Consider the following 19,662-nt stretch of genomic DNA (forward strand, 5'->3'; position numbering starts at 1 on the left):
TGACTGTCAAATGAACTTCACAGAAATAAATAAAAGCTTCACCAATTATCACTATTGTAACTTTGAGAATAACAGTCACCAAGATGGTGAAGCCCATGAAAATATAATGAACTCCAACATAACTTGAAAATGTACATGTATTTCAGTTCTGCTGGTAAATTAGAATTCAGTGTAATTGGTTTTTGGAATACTTACTACCTGTACTGTATTTGTATTATAATTTTATAAATATTTTTAAAAAGGTACCAAGTCATATAAACCGTGGTTAAAGGATAGTGCATTATTGTAGATCAACAAAGTACCCTTCACTTCCAAACAAATGTTTAGTTATCTTTCCAAATGTTTTAATAGAACGCCTGTCCATTGCTAATGTGACTAGCAATCTTTTGTCAGTCTAGATGATGAGTGTCACTGGAAAATATAGTGGGGTGGAGCAGATCAAACTTGTGCCTGAACTTACTATTTTCTAATGCTCACACACCAACATCAGTTGGAATATGTCACTATACAGTAATCACAACTCAGAATCTTTTGCTCGTTTCCCTCTTCACCACAAATCCCACCAGCGATGCTTAAGACTAACTTCTTTATCACTGCCTCAGTTATCATCAGGGATCAATGCAGCAATCTGTCAAACATCACCCAGTTCATTACTTACTAGATCTTGAGGGAGTTCATATTATGACTTTTGAATGGTCATATATTCAATAGCTGGGGAATTACCAGGAAGAAATTTAAATGGAATTGGTTATCAATACATGGTGTTGAACATTGTTCAGAGAACATATTGAAAGCAAAATGTAACAAAATCATAGAATGTTACTGTTGTAATTGTTTCAGATAGCAAAACAATCTTTCTTGTACATACAATTTTATAAATAACATAATGTATTTACTATAAAATTGGATGAATAATTACAATCTTATTTAAGTTTTAATGGGATAGAAGAGAAGCTGATTGAATTTCCCTTTTGGTAAAATTAATAAGGCAGTATCTTGCACTGAATTGTACAATAAAAAAATCCCAACGTAATTGCAGAATTAAAGTAAAGCATTATTGTGTTGTTCAGCTTTGAATTACTTTAGCATACTCATAGTGACAGAAATAAAATTTACTAACAGCCATAAGGACAAAGAAAAATGGTAATTATATAAATCACAATGCTTTTCATGCAGTATTGCTTAACAAATATTCATTATTTCTTGCAGCACAAAGAATACAAAATAGGCATTTCTTTCAAAAAGATTCCTGTATATATTGTTTATTTTTAAAAAAGCATCGATTGCACCTGAAAGTTTAGATTAGCTTATGCGTTGCATGGTTTAGAAATAACCAGAAAGAGTTGGAACATTAATCTGTGCAAGGAAAAAGAGAGAGACACAGAAAACGCCAAATGTACACTTTCTGTCCCTTCAATATGATGCAATGTGCTTCAATTATTACAAATGTCCTGTTTAGCTACCAAAATCACTTTTATCTTGTGAACGAATAACCAGTATGGTGAATGTGTCATATTAAGTGACATATTATCTTGGATTTCATCCCAAATGTGACCACTGAAAGGTAAATAATGAAGATGCCCAATGTGCAGATCAAGCTTGTGTTTAGAAGATCATGTGACTTCTGCAAAGGAATGATTCTGAAAAATAGAAAATGGTGGACATTTAATTCCATTAACTCTGAATACAGTGACACATGTTGCATCGGTAGCAATCGAATAGAGTCATAGAGTCATACAGCCCAGAAACAGAACCTTCGGTCCATCTTGCCTTCACCAACCAGACATCCCAATCTGACCTAGTCCCATCTACCAGCATTTGGCCCATATCCTGCTCAATCATTCCTATCTATATACATATCCAGATGCCTTCTAAATGTTGTAATTATACCAGCCTCTACCACTTCATCTGGCAGCTCATTCCATACACTCACCGCCCTCTGCGTGAAAAAGTTACCCCTCAGGTCCTTTTTAAATCTTTCTCTTGTCTATGTCCTCTAATTTTGGACTCACCCACCCCAGGGAAAGTGACTTTAGCTATTTACCCTATCATGCCCCTCAGGATTTTATAAACCACTATACATAAACTTCTAATTCTTCCATTTAACCTGCTTGCAATTTTTCAAAAAATTATATCTGCAGCATCACTTTTCAGAACATACTATTTAAATGTTGATATAAATGAATCTATCTTGGAGGCTGGGTTCATTAAATGAGTAACTTAATTTGATATATGTAGTTATAAATTGCAATCAACATGTAGCATTAGATAACATTGTTACAGTTTAACCTGTTGATTTAAACAATGAAAATAAATCAAATCTGTTAAAATCACAAAGTTCTGATGAATGAACAGTATTAATCAATTTGTTAAGAATAGTGCATCACATTTGCATCCCTGATTATGGGAATATCACAATCTCTTTGCAACCATACAATTTCCAGAATTGCAACATTTCACACATATTGCATTGGCATGAAAATGCAGTCTGGAGAATATTTATGCATTTCATAGTTCTAAAATGAGGACTTCAGATGATCAAAATAAATTGTAAATTAAGTAGCAGATTCCAAGTTTCCATTTCTTTGTAGGAATGCACCATAGATAGAGGTTGCACAACAGTTTTCAAGCCACTCAATACCAAACAGTAAATCAAATAGTTGTGATAGATTACCAACCAAAGAACAATTCTATTCAGTAGGGTGTTCTTAGTCAGTCTTTTTCATAGAAAAATGGATGATCAAAGGAGCAAAGGATGTCGAAACAGAAGTAGGCCATTTGATCCATTGAGTGAATGACATCTACATAACAGTTTGAAATCCTTATTAATTAAATATCTGTCTTGCTGAGCCTTCAATGTACTCAACAATGCGGCTTGATACCCCTAGTGAAAACTGACTCAGCTTCTATTGAGTTCACTTCATCTACATAATAGTTTCTCACAATGTTTGAATTCCTTATTAATTGAAAATCTGTCAGTCTCAGCCTTGAATATACTTAACAACCTAGCTCGACACCCCCTGTCAGAACTGACTCAGTGTTTTATTGACAAATTGCAACATTACTCGAATATTTGAAGGCTGCAATTAAATTACATTAATGTGATGTACACTATGGGATTTCTGTATGTATATAAATGTTATTTATTATAATTTTGGGTTTCTGGGTTTTGTGTTGGTAACCAAAGCATTTTCTATGTGTCAGGTCGACTTGTAAGTAATTCTGTAACCATGGGTGATTTATTTTAAAGCTGTTTTGAAGTCTGGCTTTAGAGCTAATATGTTTTGTGCACAACTGATGGAATTTTATTTGTTAGATTGTTTTACAGACCAGAAAGTTAAAGGGCCTCAAGGTTCATTAGAGATTTCTAGAATGTTTTTGTTTTAAGCTTAGGGGAAACACCCAAATCTTAAAGAGGGAGATTTTATGTAAACCTGTGAAATCCTTATAATAGTGTGATTGTATAGGTCCATGATTTTAAGAAGGGCAAGATATGTCAAGAACTAGTTTACCTTAGAGTGCGAAACCACAGAGTCACACAGCATGGAAACTGAGTCTTCGGTCCAACTAGTCCATGCTGATCATGTTCCCAAATTAAACTAGTTCCACCTTCCTGCATTTGGTCCATATCCCTCCAAAACATTCCTAATCATGTACTTATCCAAATGTCATTTAAACATTGTAATTGTACCTTCATCCATCACTTCCTCTGGCAGTTCTTTCCACACACTAACCACTTCCTGTGTAAAAAAAAAAGTTGCCCTTCATGTCCTTTTTAAGCCTTTCTCCTCTCACTTTAAAAAATGCCCCCTAGTTTTGAACTAGCACAGCCGGCCAGGCAGCATCCGATGAGCAGGAGAATTGACGTTTCGGGCATTAGCCCTTCTTCAGGAAAGGGCTTCCTGAAGAAGGGCTTATGCCCGAAATGTCGATTCTCCTGCTCCTCGGATGCTGCCTGGCCTGCTGCACTTTTCCAGCACCATACTTTTCAACTCTGGTCTCCAGCATCTGCAGTCCTCACTTTCTCCTAGGTTTGAACTAGCCCACCTTAATTTTCCTTAACCTTTGTTATTCACCTTTCATGATTTCATAAATTTCTGTATGGTCACCTATCAACCTATTTTTGAAACTCAAATCCTCCATTCCCAGCAACATCCTTGTAATTTTTTCTGAACTCTCTCCAGTTTAATAATACCCTTCCTCTAACAGGGCAACCAGAACTGCACACAGTATTCCAGAAGAGGCCTCAACATAACGTCCCAAATCCAATACTCCAAGGTCTGAGCAAGGAAGGCAAGCATGCTAAATGCCTTCTTAACCATCTTCTTACCTGTGACACAAATTTCAAAGAATAATGTACCTGAACCCCTATAAGTCCTGTCCTTGGTTGTTTTTGCAAAATGGAAGATGTCACATTTATCCAAATTAAACTCCATCTGCCAATCCTCAGCCTGTTGACCCAAGTCAAGTTTTTTCTTGTAACCTTTTTCACTGTCTACCACCAAATTTGGTGTCATCCACAAACTTACTTACTATGCTTCCAATATTCTCATCCAAATCATGTATATAAATGATGAACAAAAGTGGATCCAGTACTGTTCATTGTGGAACACCACTAGTCACGACCATGAAGTCTAAAAACAACCCTTCCTGTCTATTACTATAAAGCCAATTTTGTATCCAATTAGCAAGCTCACCTTGAATCCCATGTAATGTAACTTTACTAATCAGTCTACCATGCAGATCTTTTATCAAAGGATTTACTAAAATCCAAGTAAATGATGTCTACTGCTCTGCTCTCATCAAAGTTTTTGCTTACTGCCTCAAAATACTCAATCACGTTTTTGAGACACGATTTCTCTCGCGCAAAACCATGCTGACTATACCTAATCATTTCTTGCCTGTCCAAATGCATGTAAACCTTATCTTTCAGAATCACCTCCAACAACTTGCCCACCACTGATGTCAGACTCATATCTACAGTTCCCAGGCTTCTCCTTACTGCTTTTTTCAAAATAAAGGCACAACATTAGCCACTTTCCTGTAGTCCAGCATCTCACTTGTGGTTATAGATGATACAAATGTTACTGATAGGGGCCCCACAATTCCTTCCCATAGTGTTCTGGAATATATTTGATTGTATCCTGGAGATTTATCCACCTTTATGTTTTCTAAGACCTTTAATACTTCCTCTACTATAATGGGAACTATAATTAGCATTATATCAGACCAGAAATGTTAGGATAAAACCCTGAAGAAGTTACTTAAAACTGAATACATAAAAGCAGCTATGTGATAGCTTACTGTTGGAGCTATCTGTAGTTCCAGGCTAAAAGTTGAAGTTATAAGTGACTTAAACCTACTGAGACACGGGGACTTTGGTGTGAGTGCTGTTTGAGTTCTGTTTTTGTTATATAACCAGGGTTGCACTTTCCGTACCAGACAAAAGCTGTTTTATTTTCTTTCGATTTAATTTTGGAATTAATGTGGTTATACTTGTACTGTGTTTAAAAATATTTGAATTTATATTATAAATAGATGGTTTGGTTTATTCTAGGTTATCTTCACTTGTTTTGTTAATAAACTTCTATTTGTTTGAAGTCAGCAGCATTTGAGGGGCCACTTCGTTAAAACCAAAACAATTCAAAACATGATGTATCAAGCCAGATTCCTCTCTAGAATCTGACATGTCCGGTAAAAACATCAGCTGAGATCAGACTACTAGCCAGATCTCTTATAATCTGAACAAGTGAAATTGGCAGCTTCCCCCACAATTGAGGATGACTTGTTTTCACGGGATGACTGTTAAGTCCATTGGATGATCTGCAGACTCTGGCACATTTAGGATAGATGGCACTTGACGGGTTAAGATGAAGTAAATTGGAAGAATATTCTTCTTCAGCATCAACAATTACATTAACTTGTTGGGCTGAATGAGTTTTCTCTGCACAGTAAACAGTAATTGCAGTTACTTAGGCTGGAATTGTGCATTGGGAACATGTGGAGATTCTGATGAGCTGACTAGATGTCCCAACTCCTACCCAACAGCACCCTGACTTCTCCCAACAGGCCACTGCCTGACCCAACCCCCAACTCAGTAGTAATGTTCTTCAACAAAAGCCTTGACCAATGTCAACTCCTTCCAAATTTCCCATCGTCCCAACATAACTCCTCCAACTATACTCACCCTGATATTCCACCAATTCACCCTAATCCAATTTGACCCTTTGACCAAAGCTAAGCACATCTACTTAGCTAATATTTTAATACATTAGCTACTCACAACCACGTGGCATCTTAACTCCCACATTCGCACAGCACCCTACACCCTCACTCCTACCCCCTCACCCAGGCTGGTACCCTACCGCCTCTCACCCACTTACCATCTTACTTCTCTTATCCACTTCAGTAATGCCTTATCAGCTTCAACTATCTGCCATCCTATTGTGGCCAGACAGGCCATTCAAAATGATGAATTTATGAAAATGGGCAATGAGGCATGCTGGGAAATAGAGACAAGCCTTGGCCAAAAGTGATTGCTCAAAGACTCTGGAATAAGCATGTTGCAGAATCCAGACAGGCTGAAGCTACAGACAGACAGTACGCAATTGACTCAGAAGCTGCAGACCACTCAATACACTTGAATTTGAATGGAACGGAATGAACCGGAATGCCATCCCCAGGACAATCGGAAACATCAAGTTGTTTACCAGACACAGGTGCACCTCACATCCTTATGTGGAGAGGGCCACCTGACCTATGTGCACCTAACTCCTCCAGGAATGGATACCCAAGGACCACCCTGCCATCGACATGTCAACACCTGGTTGGGTCCAATCGCTCAGGACGATTGAGCCCTGATCAATCTATTGCTGGACATCGAAGACCCTCCCAAAAGGGTGCAAAGACTTCTAAGTATAACTATCGTTGCAACACCACCCTCAGGAGTGGTAACTCAAGCTCAACCACCGAGAAAAGAAGACACCCCTGGGACCACTGGGAGAAGATGACCAGACAAACATAGTCACAAGATATTTGATTAGATTATAGTGTAAATTATTAGTTTGTAGAATATTTTATTATAATATTGTGTTAAGTAAACAAATATTTTTGTTAATTATTATGAGTCAACTCGCAGTTGTTTTGCTAGGTATAAGAGTTAAACACACTGTGTAGCAGGTGCAACACTATTTCCCTCCTCTCACCAACTTGCTGCACCCCCTCATCTACCTGGCACTCTTAACAACTGCCCCATCTGCACCCAAACCCCAACTTTCTCAAATCATCTTCCTCCCTATTCCCTTTTTCTTCACCCATCTGTCAACATACCCTCCCATATACAGCCTCTTACCTGTCATCATCCCACCCACTCAGAGTGTGGGGTTTCCACACTGATCCTCTCTGCTCTTCTCATTATGGATTTCTGGATTTGTCTGCACTGCTTCAAGTGAGAAGGCTGCTGGCCTAGAAAATCAGGGGGAGGACTCCTCCAAAGTATCTTATTCATTTTAGCAATTCAAGTATAGAAACAGGGTTTCCAATCCTGGTCATAATACCTGGAACTTAATCTCAACTTGTTTCATGAGTCATAATTTCACAGGACAGTCTTGTGATGCCTGAAAATCTTTCTCGACTTTATTTTTCCATGTAAGAGTACCCAATGATGATTGGTTCTGCATTGAAATATCCCCGTAAGCAGTCCTAATACAGTGTTAGGTTGGTTACAAACTGAGAATCAATCCTTTCCATTCACGTAGGACTGAACAGTGTTCACAAGCCCCAAACATAGCATAAGTTCTAGTTAAAAACAAGTGATATGTACAGTCATATTGTCAATTGGCTAATGACAAAAATGTTTAACTCATTGGCTCTGCTGAATAAAATTTGCCATGTCTTTGTTACAGTCGAGAGTGTGGTGCTGGGAAAGCACAGCAGGTCAGGCAGCACCGGAGGAGCAGGAGAATCGACGTTTCGGGCATAAGCCCTTGATCAGGAATGCCCAAAACGTTGATTCTCCTGCTCCTCGGATGCAGCCTGACCAGCTGTGCTTTCCCACCAACACACTCTCAACTCTGATCGCCAGCATCTGCAGTCCTCACTTTCTCCTAGATGTCTTTGTTACAGCTGGACTCAACTACTTCAATGCTCTTTTTGCTGGTTTCCTTCTTCCATCCTCTATTAAACTTGAGATCACCCAAAGCTCTGCTCCCATGACCTAATTCTCACCAACTTCCATTTCCCTCTTCACCCGTGTCCTTGTGACCCACATTGACTCCATTCTGCAACAATTTGGTTTGAAAATTCTTATGTTCAAAACCCTACACAGTTTCACACCTCCACATCTCTGTAATCTTCTCCCAGCCCAACATCAGATCCATTTGCTGTCAAAATAACTAGAAGTCTAATATTGCACTGTATTTATATGCAAGTGGTACAGCAATTGCAAGCGAGGTGCAGATACATGGTTAAGTATCAATATCCAAAGTTTGCTGTCTGAGTTACACCATTCCAGCAATATCTTTGAGTAAATGAAATGCTGCTGTCTGTCTTTCCAGTGACCTGTATTAAATGGCCTGAAGCCAAGTATTTGCTATGTATGTGGTAAATTCTCACAAAACCTCTGTCCAAAAGTTAGGTTTAATCATTTCAACCACAGGTACACTTTTATTGATGCAATAGTTATTCATTACTGTCCTCCCTGGTGCTAAAACTGAATGATTACATAGGTAAAGTCTCATTTCTTAAAGTTTTAATTAAAATTTTGCTTTTATGTTTGTCCCTTTTTCTCTCAAGGCAATATTTATTTGCATCTCTTTACTAAACTGATTTGACATTCTCTCACTGATGTTTCTTTCTTAGTCTTTATGCGAATTTTGAAATGCTTCCACTTGATTGCCTAAAAATGTGGCCTAATCTTTTAGATTAGATTACATTACAGTGTGGAAACAGGCCCTTCGGCCCAACAAGTCCACACTGACCCGCCGAAGCGCAACCCACCCATACCCCTACATTTACTCCTTACCTAACACTATGGGCAATTTAGTAGTCCTGCACATCTTTGGACTGTGGGAGGAAACCGGAGCACCCGGAGGAAACCCACGCAGACACAGGGAGAACATGCAAACTCCACACAGTCAGTCGCCTGAGGCGGGAATTGAACCCGGGTTTCTGGCGCTGTGAGGCAGCAGTGCTAACCACTGTGCCACCCACGTTTCCCCATTGTTCCTCGTAGCACCATTTTCACCTGGCCTTTCACTAACTTATCAGAGTAAAAAAAAAATGAAATAACCTGCACATGCAATAGCAACTTTCATTAATGGCCAATGCTTTTAGATGCAATGTAGTATGATAATGTGGATGATAATGTAGTTGTGCTTCCAAATAGCACTGCTCATCTTTGGTACATTTCAGTATTAGTAAATAGGAAATTTTATTACATATGGAGACCCTATACTTATAAATGGGAGAGACACATTTTTGATGATGGTCTTACATTAAATTAAATTAACTTATCACTAATTATCAATATTCAACATTGATTATCATAAGAAAAATATTTCCTCAATTCTAGCAGAGCTGAAACATGCTTCTTGTAAGTCTTATTCATTAAAATATGTGTACAAATCTCCTTATAAAACTGTCAAGATTAACTACTGATATTAAAAAACAGCATTAGAACTGAAATTAAACTTAATTTCTTGCAGCAATGCAATTCAATTATTTTAGATAGCTTATTTTGTGGAGGCCTGGAAAATGTCATTATTCCCACTACTAAATCTCAATTGGTACAATAAAAGGTCAGAAAAAGGGGTAAAAGATTTTATTTCTGTGGTAATATACATAAATCAGCTGATTGTCTATAAAACATTAACACTGTTCAGTTAAATGAAACAGACGATGTGCACTTTTTTCAGTATGTAAATATCATTTTATTAACATCACAATGAATAACCTTTGTTAAATAACATTTTATAAATTGATTTATATATAAAATATGCTAGCCATTTAGCAGTACAGAACATGACTGTTGTTGAAAAAAGACATATTCTTGACACTTTTCATCTTGCACTCAATGGTGGAAAGGTAGCATTTTTACTCTGTGACTTGATTTTTGATTTGACTTGATTTATTATTGTCACATGTACTAAGATACAGTGAAAAGTATTATATTTCATGCTAACCCAGACAAATCATATCTTACATAAATACATCAGGTAGTAGAACACAATGCAGAATATTGTGTTACAGCTACAGAGAAGGTGCAGAGAAAGATCACCTCTAATATATGAGATCAATTCAGAAGTCTGATAACAGCAGGGAAGAAGCTCTTAACGGTGTTGGTATGTGTTTTCAAACATTTGCATCTTCTACCTGATGGAAGAGGGTGGATGTGAGTATAACTGGTGGGGGAGAGGTCTCTGCTTATTTTGACTGCTTTCCTGAGCCAGTGGGAAGTGTAGATGGAGTCAATGGGACGAAGGCTGGTTTTCCTGATGGGCTGGGCTGCATTCACAACTCTGCAATTTCTTACAGTCTTAGGCAGAATAGTTCCTGAGTGCTGGCAATGAATTCTGTTTAGTAGGAACATTGCAATGTAGAATGCACCAGTTAATGATGATAACCATTAACTGCCAAGTTTTGTTTATATTTTAAACCAGGCATATCTGATGATTTGTCATGACATTGTCCCGAGAAATCAACCAGTGAACACCTATTAGCTATTCTGTTGAGTTTAAACAGGCACATGAGTGTGTATATTAGATTAGATTACATTACAGTGTGGAAACAGGCCCTTCGGCCCAACAAGTCCACACCGACCCGCCGAAGCGCAACCCACTCATACCCCTACATTTACCCCTTACCTAACACTACGGGCAATTTAGCATGGCCAATTCACCTGACCTGCACATCTTTGGACTGTGGGAGGAAACCAGAGCACCCGGAGGAAACCCACATAGACACGGGGAGAACGTGCAAACTCCACACAGTCGGTCGCCTGAGGCAGGAATTGAACCCGGGTCTCTGGCACTGTGAGGCAGCAGTGCTAACCACTGTACCACCATGCTGCCCACGGTGCAGCCTGCATATTCTCTTTCTGCAAAGAACAGGGCCCTATGGATTCATATATGTAGCTTCCAGTACATGCAAGTGTGCCATATTGTGAGCCTTCAACATAATTAGTGACAAACTCAGGATTTATCCGGATAAGTGCAAGATGAAAAGCTTCAACCAAAAGTATCTTTTCTTCAGCGGTATAAAATGTGACTTGTTTGCATCAACGTTTTTGAAACACACACAAAATATTTTGAATTATGTCATGAGCAAATCAGAAATGAGCTTTGTGGCATTATTGAATCTTTCAAAAACATACAAAAAGGGAAGTGAACTGATAAAGCAAAGCCTAAAGCACTTCACTGCACAGTATTCATTGTTCCAATGTAAAGAGTTTGTACAAATGGAATCAAAAAGTCCCTGTTAATTCCACCTCAACTCATATAGAATTCTTCTTATAAAATAATTCTGGAGGCTTAGATAATAAATTTGAAGATGTAAAATGCTAAAATACTACTATGGCTAATGTCAAACCAACATATTTTTTACTGAATCATAGAATTATTGCGGTGCAAGAGACGACCATTTGGCCCATTGCTTCTGCACAGGCTGTATGATCTTGTGCCAATCTCTTGCCTTTTCTCCATAGCGTTGCATATACCATTACTATCCAAATAACCTTCCAATACCTCCTTGAATGCCTTTCTTCACCACATTTCCAGGCAGGGCATTCCATATCTCAACCACTCGTTATGTAAAAAAGTTTATTCTCACATCACCCTTGCTTCATTTGTACATCGCTTTATATCTGTAGCTTCTCATTCTTGTTTCTTTACAAGTAGGAACAGCTTCACCCTATCTACTCTGTCTAACCCACTCATGATTTTGAAAACCTCAATCAGATCTCCTCTTAGCCTTCTAGTCTCCAGGAAGAACAGTCCCAATTTCTTCAATCTATGCTCATAGCTGAAGTTTTCATGCCTCAAACCATTCTTTGAAATTGATTCTGCATAACCTCCAATGCATTCACAGCTTCTGTATAACATGATGCCACTATTGTATACAATACTCCGGTTAATGTCTAACAAGTGTCTTGTAGAAGTTCAAAAATCACCCCATGCTCTTCTACTCATTCAGCTTTATTAATGAAGTAATGCACTGCATGCTTTATTTACTACTCTCTCTACCTGTCTTCCATCTTCAATGGTATTCAGAAGAAACTGTTGAAGAGTATTGTTAAAGGTGAAATTCCATGTGACAATTGTAATATTCATAGTTTTTTGGATTTGTAAATAACTATAGATTATTAAAATATCTACTTTTTAATCACCTGATTTCCTCAGCATAACTTCAAAATAATCAAATACATGTTGAAGCTGTGGCTCTCCTTCATGTTCTTGAAGGCTCTTATGGTTTATGATTAATCTGCAATGTTTGATTGTTTTGCTTCATTTCTCACTGATTGATTACTTCATTACTTGTTGACAATCAATGAATTGGAGATATTAATTATTCACTGCAATGACTAATAGCCTAGTTTGGATATTAGTCAGTGGTCAATTTTATAACTGGTCCTAAAATTGGTTTGCATTATCCAATCTAAATATTAATCTCAATTGTATCCATTTCAAGTGTTGAGGTTGCTTTAAGGTCAATTATAAAGTTAGAGCAGTTTGATTCGAAAGATATTATGCATTTCTGTACCTAAATTAATTGTAAATCACAATAATTCATCAGCTCAAGTCTGAGCTTCTGTAAGGCTATTAACTACCGACTCCTCTGGAATCTGTGCTACATTGTGGAAACCCACCAGATAACATCAGTTTTTGATTAAATTAATGGCTCTAGGGAAAACAGTTCCAAATGTATCTTCAAAAATGGCTTTGACATAACATTTCTGCTGAACAATCTGAAGTTTTTTTCACAAAAGCGACCAATATTTCAAGGAACGAGAGAAATCCATTCTATGAAATTATCAGTTTTGTTAATTGTTTTAAATTTTTACTGCAAAAATTGGTGTGTGGTTTATGTAAATATGTCTTAGTACTTCATACTTTACATAATCAAAAGCAATCTTTTGGTTGCAAGAAACATTTTGAATGTAGTATCTTACATGTAGACGACAATTTAGGAAGTGCTATGCTCACATCTTTAAATTCCAGAGGATTTCAAAATTTGTAGTGATATAACCAGAAAAGAATGTTATATCTACATAGAACAGTAGTTGTTTGAACAACATAAAAATGAACATGATGGTATTTCAGTGGTTCAGACACATTTTCATTAACATGACTAATTGTGAGTTATTTGCAACATTAATTGCCCTTGAGAAGGCGGTGGTGAGCTGTCCCCTTTGAACCATTACAGTCCATGTGGTCCAGGTACACTCACAGTTCAATTTTGAAGGGAGGTCCCAGATTTTAATCCCAGGATACTGAATTTCATCATGGCAGGGAAAATCTCTGCCATGGCAAAAACGCAGAGGTTAGGGTATCTAAGTCTAGCCCTGAAATCAGCATCTCTCATTTTCTAAGTGGAAGGATTGTGGGCAGTCTTTAGTTTGTGCATGTGTAGTTCCCAGAGCATCTGGCCATTTGTGGGATGTGGGAGTCACTGACAGGGCCAGTATTTGCAGCCTTGAACTGGGTGTGCTGTTGGGCTGTTCCATCGGGCAGTAGAGGATAAACCACATTACTGTTTATGTGGTGAGCTTAGTTCATATCAAGCATTGAGGCTTCACACCATTCAATACAATTAAATAGCAAGTTAGATAGCGAGATAACATTTTCACTACACCAATACTTCAACAGGTAGCATACTAAACTGCACACCTATTCTTACTTGAAGTGGTTGTGCAATTTGTACTCAATAATTCAGCACCATTATGTTATTTTTAGAGACAGGAAATTCTGCACCAACATTTGTCATGGGAATTTGCTTCCATGCTTGAATTTGTCCAACTGCATTGTACCACTATTAAAAATCTTGAGCACAAATGTTCATCTTAATTCCTCGGCTGGTCAAGTGGCTCACTCATACAGCTACACATTTTCCCACACATCTCAGAAGTAAATGGGACTTGAAGCAAGGCTTCTTGACTCAGAGATAAGGACACTATCACTGCACCCCAAGAGGGCCCCTAATTATAGAGCTACAATTTAAAAAAAAAATAACATTTTTCTAATCAGCCAGTTCAGAGATATTGTTACACATCCCTAAAGCAGGTTGGACTTGAATCTGGGCCTCCTAGCACATGGGTAGGGGCACTACCACTGCACCACAAGAGGACCCTTAATTAGAGAGCTACACTTTCTTTTTTCTAATCAGCATGTTCACACATGTTATTACACACCTCTGGAGCAGGTGGGATTTGAAATCCAACCTCTTGGCCCATAGGTAGGGACACTACCACTGCACCACAAGCAGGCCTAGCTAATTTTAGAGTTACATCATGTTTACCTTAATTGAATTCAATAGGCAGATAATCTGGCCTAACAATTTACTGCTGAGCTGGGAAGGTAAAGTAGATTAGATTAGATTAGATTATTTACAGTGTGGAAACAGGCCCTTCGGCCCAACAAGTCCACACCGACCCGCCGAAGCGCAACCCACCCATACTCCTACGTTTACCCCTTTACCTGACACTACGGGCAATTTAGCATGGCCAATTCACCTGACCTGCAAATCTTTGGACTGTGGGAAGAAACCGGAGCACCCGGAGGAAACCCACGCAGACACAGGGAGAATGTGCAAACTCCACAGTACATCTCATGTAGAGTCCCCAAGGCTAGGAATATAGTCAGTATTAAGTGGTGTGATCCTCACAAGGGAATTGTAGAAAAATATAACTAAATTTACCAAATCATTCCCAGGAAAGAAATTACCAACAAGTTTCACATTTTGCAATTTTTGCTTTAGTACAAATTAGAACCCATGCAAATTAAGCATGAATTAGCAGGCAAATAAAACTTCAAACAGAAAAGGTCAATTTCATTTGAAATATTTAATATAACAAATATACAGCCAGAGGCACTCACATCACTCCTCACATAAATGCAGCACTTCATACTCCCCAGTTCCAATGACATTCTTTATTTGACAGTGTTCAACAGGAGTCTTTTCCAATAACATCCTTCCACTTTGAGTTTCACTAAGGGTGATTGTTATCTCCAAGGCACATTACTCTCTCTCTCTCAAGACAGAACAGTGCTGCCATTGTAGGTTTCCAAAGCTTATTTTCAACTGAACAATAAATAACACCCTGGTTCATGGTTTGGTCTCTCCTGAGATAACACCCAGCTCTTCAGCATTTACAACCTATTCACAGACCTGTTCTGTTTTTGTTAAGTTACCTTATGCAGTAACTCCAAGGGCTCTTGTTTCTTTCCACTTGCTGACAATTAAAGAGAAAAACTGACCTTTTCCTGAAAATGATTTTTTTCTCACAAGAGTTCATATTTCTGTCTTTTTCTTTGTGTCTGCATCTGAGCTTTCATCCTGTACCTCCTTTGAATTATATTTTGTGTTTGACCACACAGTATCCATATGGTAACTTCTTTCCAAATGGTACTTCCAGGTCAAGGGTCACCAGGTGACTTGGACCAGTATCTCTTATTCTCCAAGAAAGATACAATTGATTGCACTTGATGCAAACAGATAAAAGTTATTTTCAAACATTCTTGAGAATAATTACAAATCCCACAGGCATATTTTTAAAATTACATTTTTTTTTCTATCTTACTGCTTCTAGGTCATGGGTCATTACATTTTCAAGATTTAGAACAATGCATGTAAATTAATGGATTCACTGAAAGAAAGTGTAGACTTTTATAACACAGGAGATGGTCATTTGTATTCCAGCCTGAATGATAATTTACAATGATAAGTTACAACTTAATAATTTACACATTTTTATGTTTAATTTGTTGTTATAGTTATATAAAGGAGCTGGTGATTTAGCCACCTGTGCTGTGAAATTAAGACATAGAATAATAATTTACAAATGCATACTTAACACAATCATCTGGAACTCATGTAAGAAATGATAATTCATTTAATTTAAACAAGTTAACTTCTCAATTAAATAGTGCAGATACAAATTTTAGACAAGTGAGTTGTATTCATATGTTAGCATCCCAAGGCATAATTTCAAGAACTTAAATTATTCAGTGAACAGTCAAGATCTTTGATTCCAATACCTACAAAAATTAGGACAATCCAACATTTCAAAGAACAATCTATCATTAGTCAAAAATAAAAACAAGTGAAATCTTTAGAGAGTACTTATTGCTGCTGGGAGATGGTGGAAGGTGATCACTTAATGCGTTTGTGTGGCATCTTCTGTTTGTGCTATTTTAATGGAGGCATTATCTCATCTAATATGAGAAGTGATCAAGAGTCCATGCTGGAGCTTGTGTTAACAGAGCACTGGAGCTTTCATAACACTAATGCCTATTCATGTGTAGCCTATTCTTGTCAGCCTTTCTGTCATGAGGAAATGCAAGTGATGTGGATATAGTTTTCCACAAACATTTTTATGTTTTTTAATACTTTTTGGTCTGGCTGTTTAGCACTTTCACTTTGTTAGCTCTTGTGTCTGCATTCCTCAGCACCTTCTTCTTACTTGATATTGATATTTTTACAGTTATAAAAATAAATGATCACAAAATCCAATAATCTTCAAAAGTGTATTCTATTTTCTGCGTTTCTAATGCATTCATGGTCAAAGGTCTGCTCCCTTTCTCCTCAGTCCGTCTCGCTGTGGTATAGCAGTTGGATTTTTCTGCATGAGTGCTGGATGCGAACTGACAGTTTCTTTTCCTTGCTATCTGCACCAGAGGCAGTTAGCACAACCATTTCATTAATAGGGAAGCATAGCTTTCCAAATGGCAAAGCTGAAGTGATTCGCAATGGGAGTGTCAATTGCTATCACTAGCCCCTGTGAAGCAATATCCAGTGTGAACCCAGGAATACATTTGCAGTTCAGGCATCAGCTGACCCCTCAAAAGGACACTCCAGAAGGTGTAGCTACTTCAGTCTGTCATGATTTCAGAGATGGTGAGAGAGACCACTGTGTGTTGTTAGTTACTGCGTGAATTGATTCTTCCAGTGCAATATGTTAATCCACTCTTCAGCTGTTATCATTTTCAATTTGACTCCAGTTTATGCACAATTTCTGTGAATTCCTACTTATTAAAATTACAGCCTATGTGTCCTCAGTGAAGCTTATATGCCTCTCACCTTTATTGCCATAGGTTAGAAAAAATATTTAATATCCATCTCAACCCTTTTCTATTTCTCTGTCAGGACTCAGTGAATAAGATCCTCCCTTAACAACGCTGTGATTCATTCAACTGCCATGCTCCCTCCCCACCACTATCATCTGACCCTACTGACAGGAAAAAACCTTTAGTGCCTTTAAAAAGGGAAATTAAATAAAGCTGGGAAAAACAATGTAAAGTTGTTTCATTGCAATAATATTATTCTTGTAGAAAGGTTAAAGGCTTGAGCACAGCTCAGAAGCTGTAGTCACATTCTAGGGAGTCGTCTAATTGAAAGGAAAGTGGTGTCATTAATGATAATTTATTTAAACTATCTAGAGCTTTAGGGCTTTCCTGCTCTCACTGTAGCTAGCTGAACATATTAGGCATTGCTGATGTAGATCCGAGCTTCCATACCAACTCTTTCTGTCATATTATCAGCCCTGAACCAAAACAAGCAGGAGTCATTTTGAATTTAACATTGCTTGTCCTGAGGATGGCATGAACATTTTAGCATTTTTCCAGTTGGTAAAACAGAAAACCAAAGTACTGTTTCTCTTTATTTGACTCCCTGCTTGTAGATAAACAGAAACAGCTAGATGATACTCTTTATAAAACAGCAGAGTTTCTGAAGAAGATATATGGCTACGATAAAGTTGTACGTTAAATTGCTTCCCTTTCATTCAGTAAAGTTCTTTTATGTTTGAATGTCATACTTGATTAGATAGACAAGAATGTGAAAAATCTCTGATGGAGTTTTTATTTTGTTGCTTTGTGTATATTCTGCTTACACAACTACATTACTCCAGAAGCTCTTAAAGTACATTGATTTTATACGTATGTCACATAGTTCATAGTTCTGAGCTTGACGGCAGCACTGAAAACAGATTGACCAGAAAAATAGGCGAGAAGTCCATTTAATTGGCACTTTGTCCACCAGTGGCATACCATAGGTACTATCTACAGTACGTACTTGCAACACAACTTGCCAAGGTTTCTTCAACAGCGCTTCCTGAACTGTGACCTCCATGACTTCGAAGAACAATGGCAAATGATGTATGGTAACACCATCATCTTCAAGTTACACACATCCCGACATCAGAATTTATCATCATTCCTTCATTGTTGTTGGGTCACAATCCTGGAACTCGATACCTAACAGCACTGTTGGAACACCTTCACCAAATGGACTGGAGCAATTCAAGAAGATCCACCATCACCTTCTCAGTATCAACTAGGGATGGGTAATAAATGCTGGTCTTGCGATGTCAGTATCTTAAATGACTATAAAAAAAAAGATCTGTTCTAAATCATTCCTACCTGAAACCTAACATCTATTAATAGGTATGTCACCCTTATTATACTTGCTATTTAGATATTTAGTGAATTAACTTTGACACATGCAAACATCATATGACCAGAATATCTTCTCCGAAGGCTGCTATTTTCAGTAATTTTGCTTATTATTGCAAAGAGGTCATTTTTGTAAATAATAAGGCCTTTCCTATTGTAGCCGACTGTCAGGCACAGTTGAAAGTTCAGCTAGTGTAATCTCTAACAAGTGTTGTAGTCTATTATCTAATCTTCTTCAGCAGAGAGGCGATAGATATAGAGAATTTAAATTGAAGCCCTTCATGAAAATCTCCAACAAAAGCTATTATAAAGTATTTCTATAAAATGTGATAAGTAGGTACATTTACTTGCACCTTTTGTATATATCCTGTCTTTATTTTAATATTCTCCCTAATATGCCAAAAACCTTATTACAAACAATCTTAGTAGAGAAAATAAAATGGCAATTAATAAGGCGTTCGACAAGGTTCCCCATGGGAGACTGATTAGCAAGGTTAGATCTCATGGAATACAGGGAAAACTAGCCATTTGGATACAGAACTGGCTCAAAGGTAGAAAACAGAGGGTGGTGGTGGAGGGTTGGTTTTCAGGCTGGAGGCCTGTGACCAGTGAAATGCCACAAGGATCGGTGCTGGGACCTCTACTTTTTGTCATTTACATAAATGATTTGGATGCGAGCATAAGAGGTACAGTTAGTAAGTTTGCAGAAGACACCAAAATTGGAGGTGTAGTGGACAGTGAAGAGGGTTACCTCAGATTACAACAGAATCTGGACCAGATGGGCCAATGGGCTGAGAAGTGGCAGATGGAGTTTAATTCAGATAAATGCGAGGTGCTGCATTTTGGGAAAGCAAATCTTAGCAGGACTTATACACTTAATGGTAAGGTCCTAGGGAGTGCTGCTGAACAAAGGGACCTTGGAGTGCAGGTTCAAAGCACCTTGAAAGTGGAGTTGCAGGTAGATAGGATAGTGAAGAAGGCGTTTGGTATGCTTTCC

The 19,662-nt window shown here is 37.9% G+C and overlaps 1 protein-coding gene across 3 annotated transcripts in view; it reads right to left on the reverse strand.

Annotated features, from left to right (window-relative positions):
• Positions 1 to 68: 68 nt before the first annotated feature.
• The window catches only part of LOC122554216 (phospholipid phosphatase-related protein type 5-like), a 142,288-nt gene continuing 122,694 nt past the window's right edge, over positions 69 to 19,662 (reverse strand). For 2 of the 3 annotated variants that reach the window (XM_043698878.2, XM_043698877.2), the window contains one exon: positions 69 to 1,640. In XM_043698878.2, coding sequence (XP_043554813.1) covers positions 1,614 to 1,640 — 27 coding nt within the window. In that variant the 3' untranslated portion in view covers positions 69 to 1,613. Of the gene's footprint in view, positions 1,641 to 14,844; positions 18,597 to 19,662 lie in introns of those variants that run through there. The other variant, XM_043698876.2, reaches the window with a different exon arrangement.

The sequence above is a fragment of the Chiloscyllium plagiosum genome, unplaced genomic scaffold (genome assembly GCF_037043375.1).
Source record: "Chiloscyllium plagiosum isolate Xiang-an unplaced genomic scaffold, Cpla_swu_hap1 HiC_scaffold_9, whole genome shotgun sequence".
Classification (NCBI taxonomy): Eukaryota; Metazoa; Chordata; class Chondrichthyes; order Orectolobiformes; family Hemiscylliidae; genus Chiloscyllium; species Chiloscyllium plagiosum.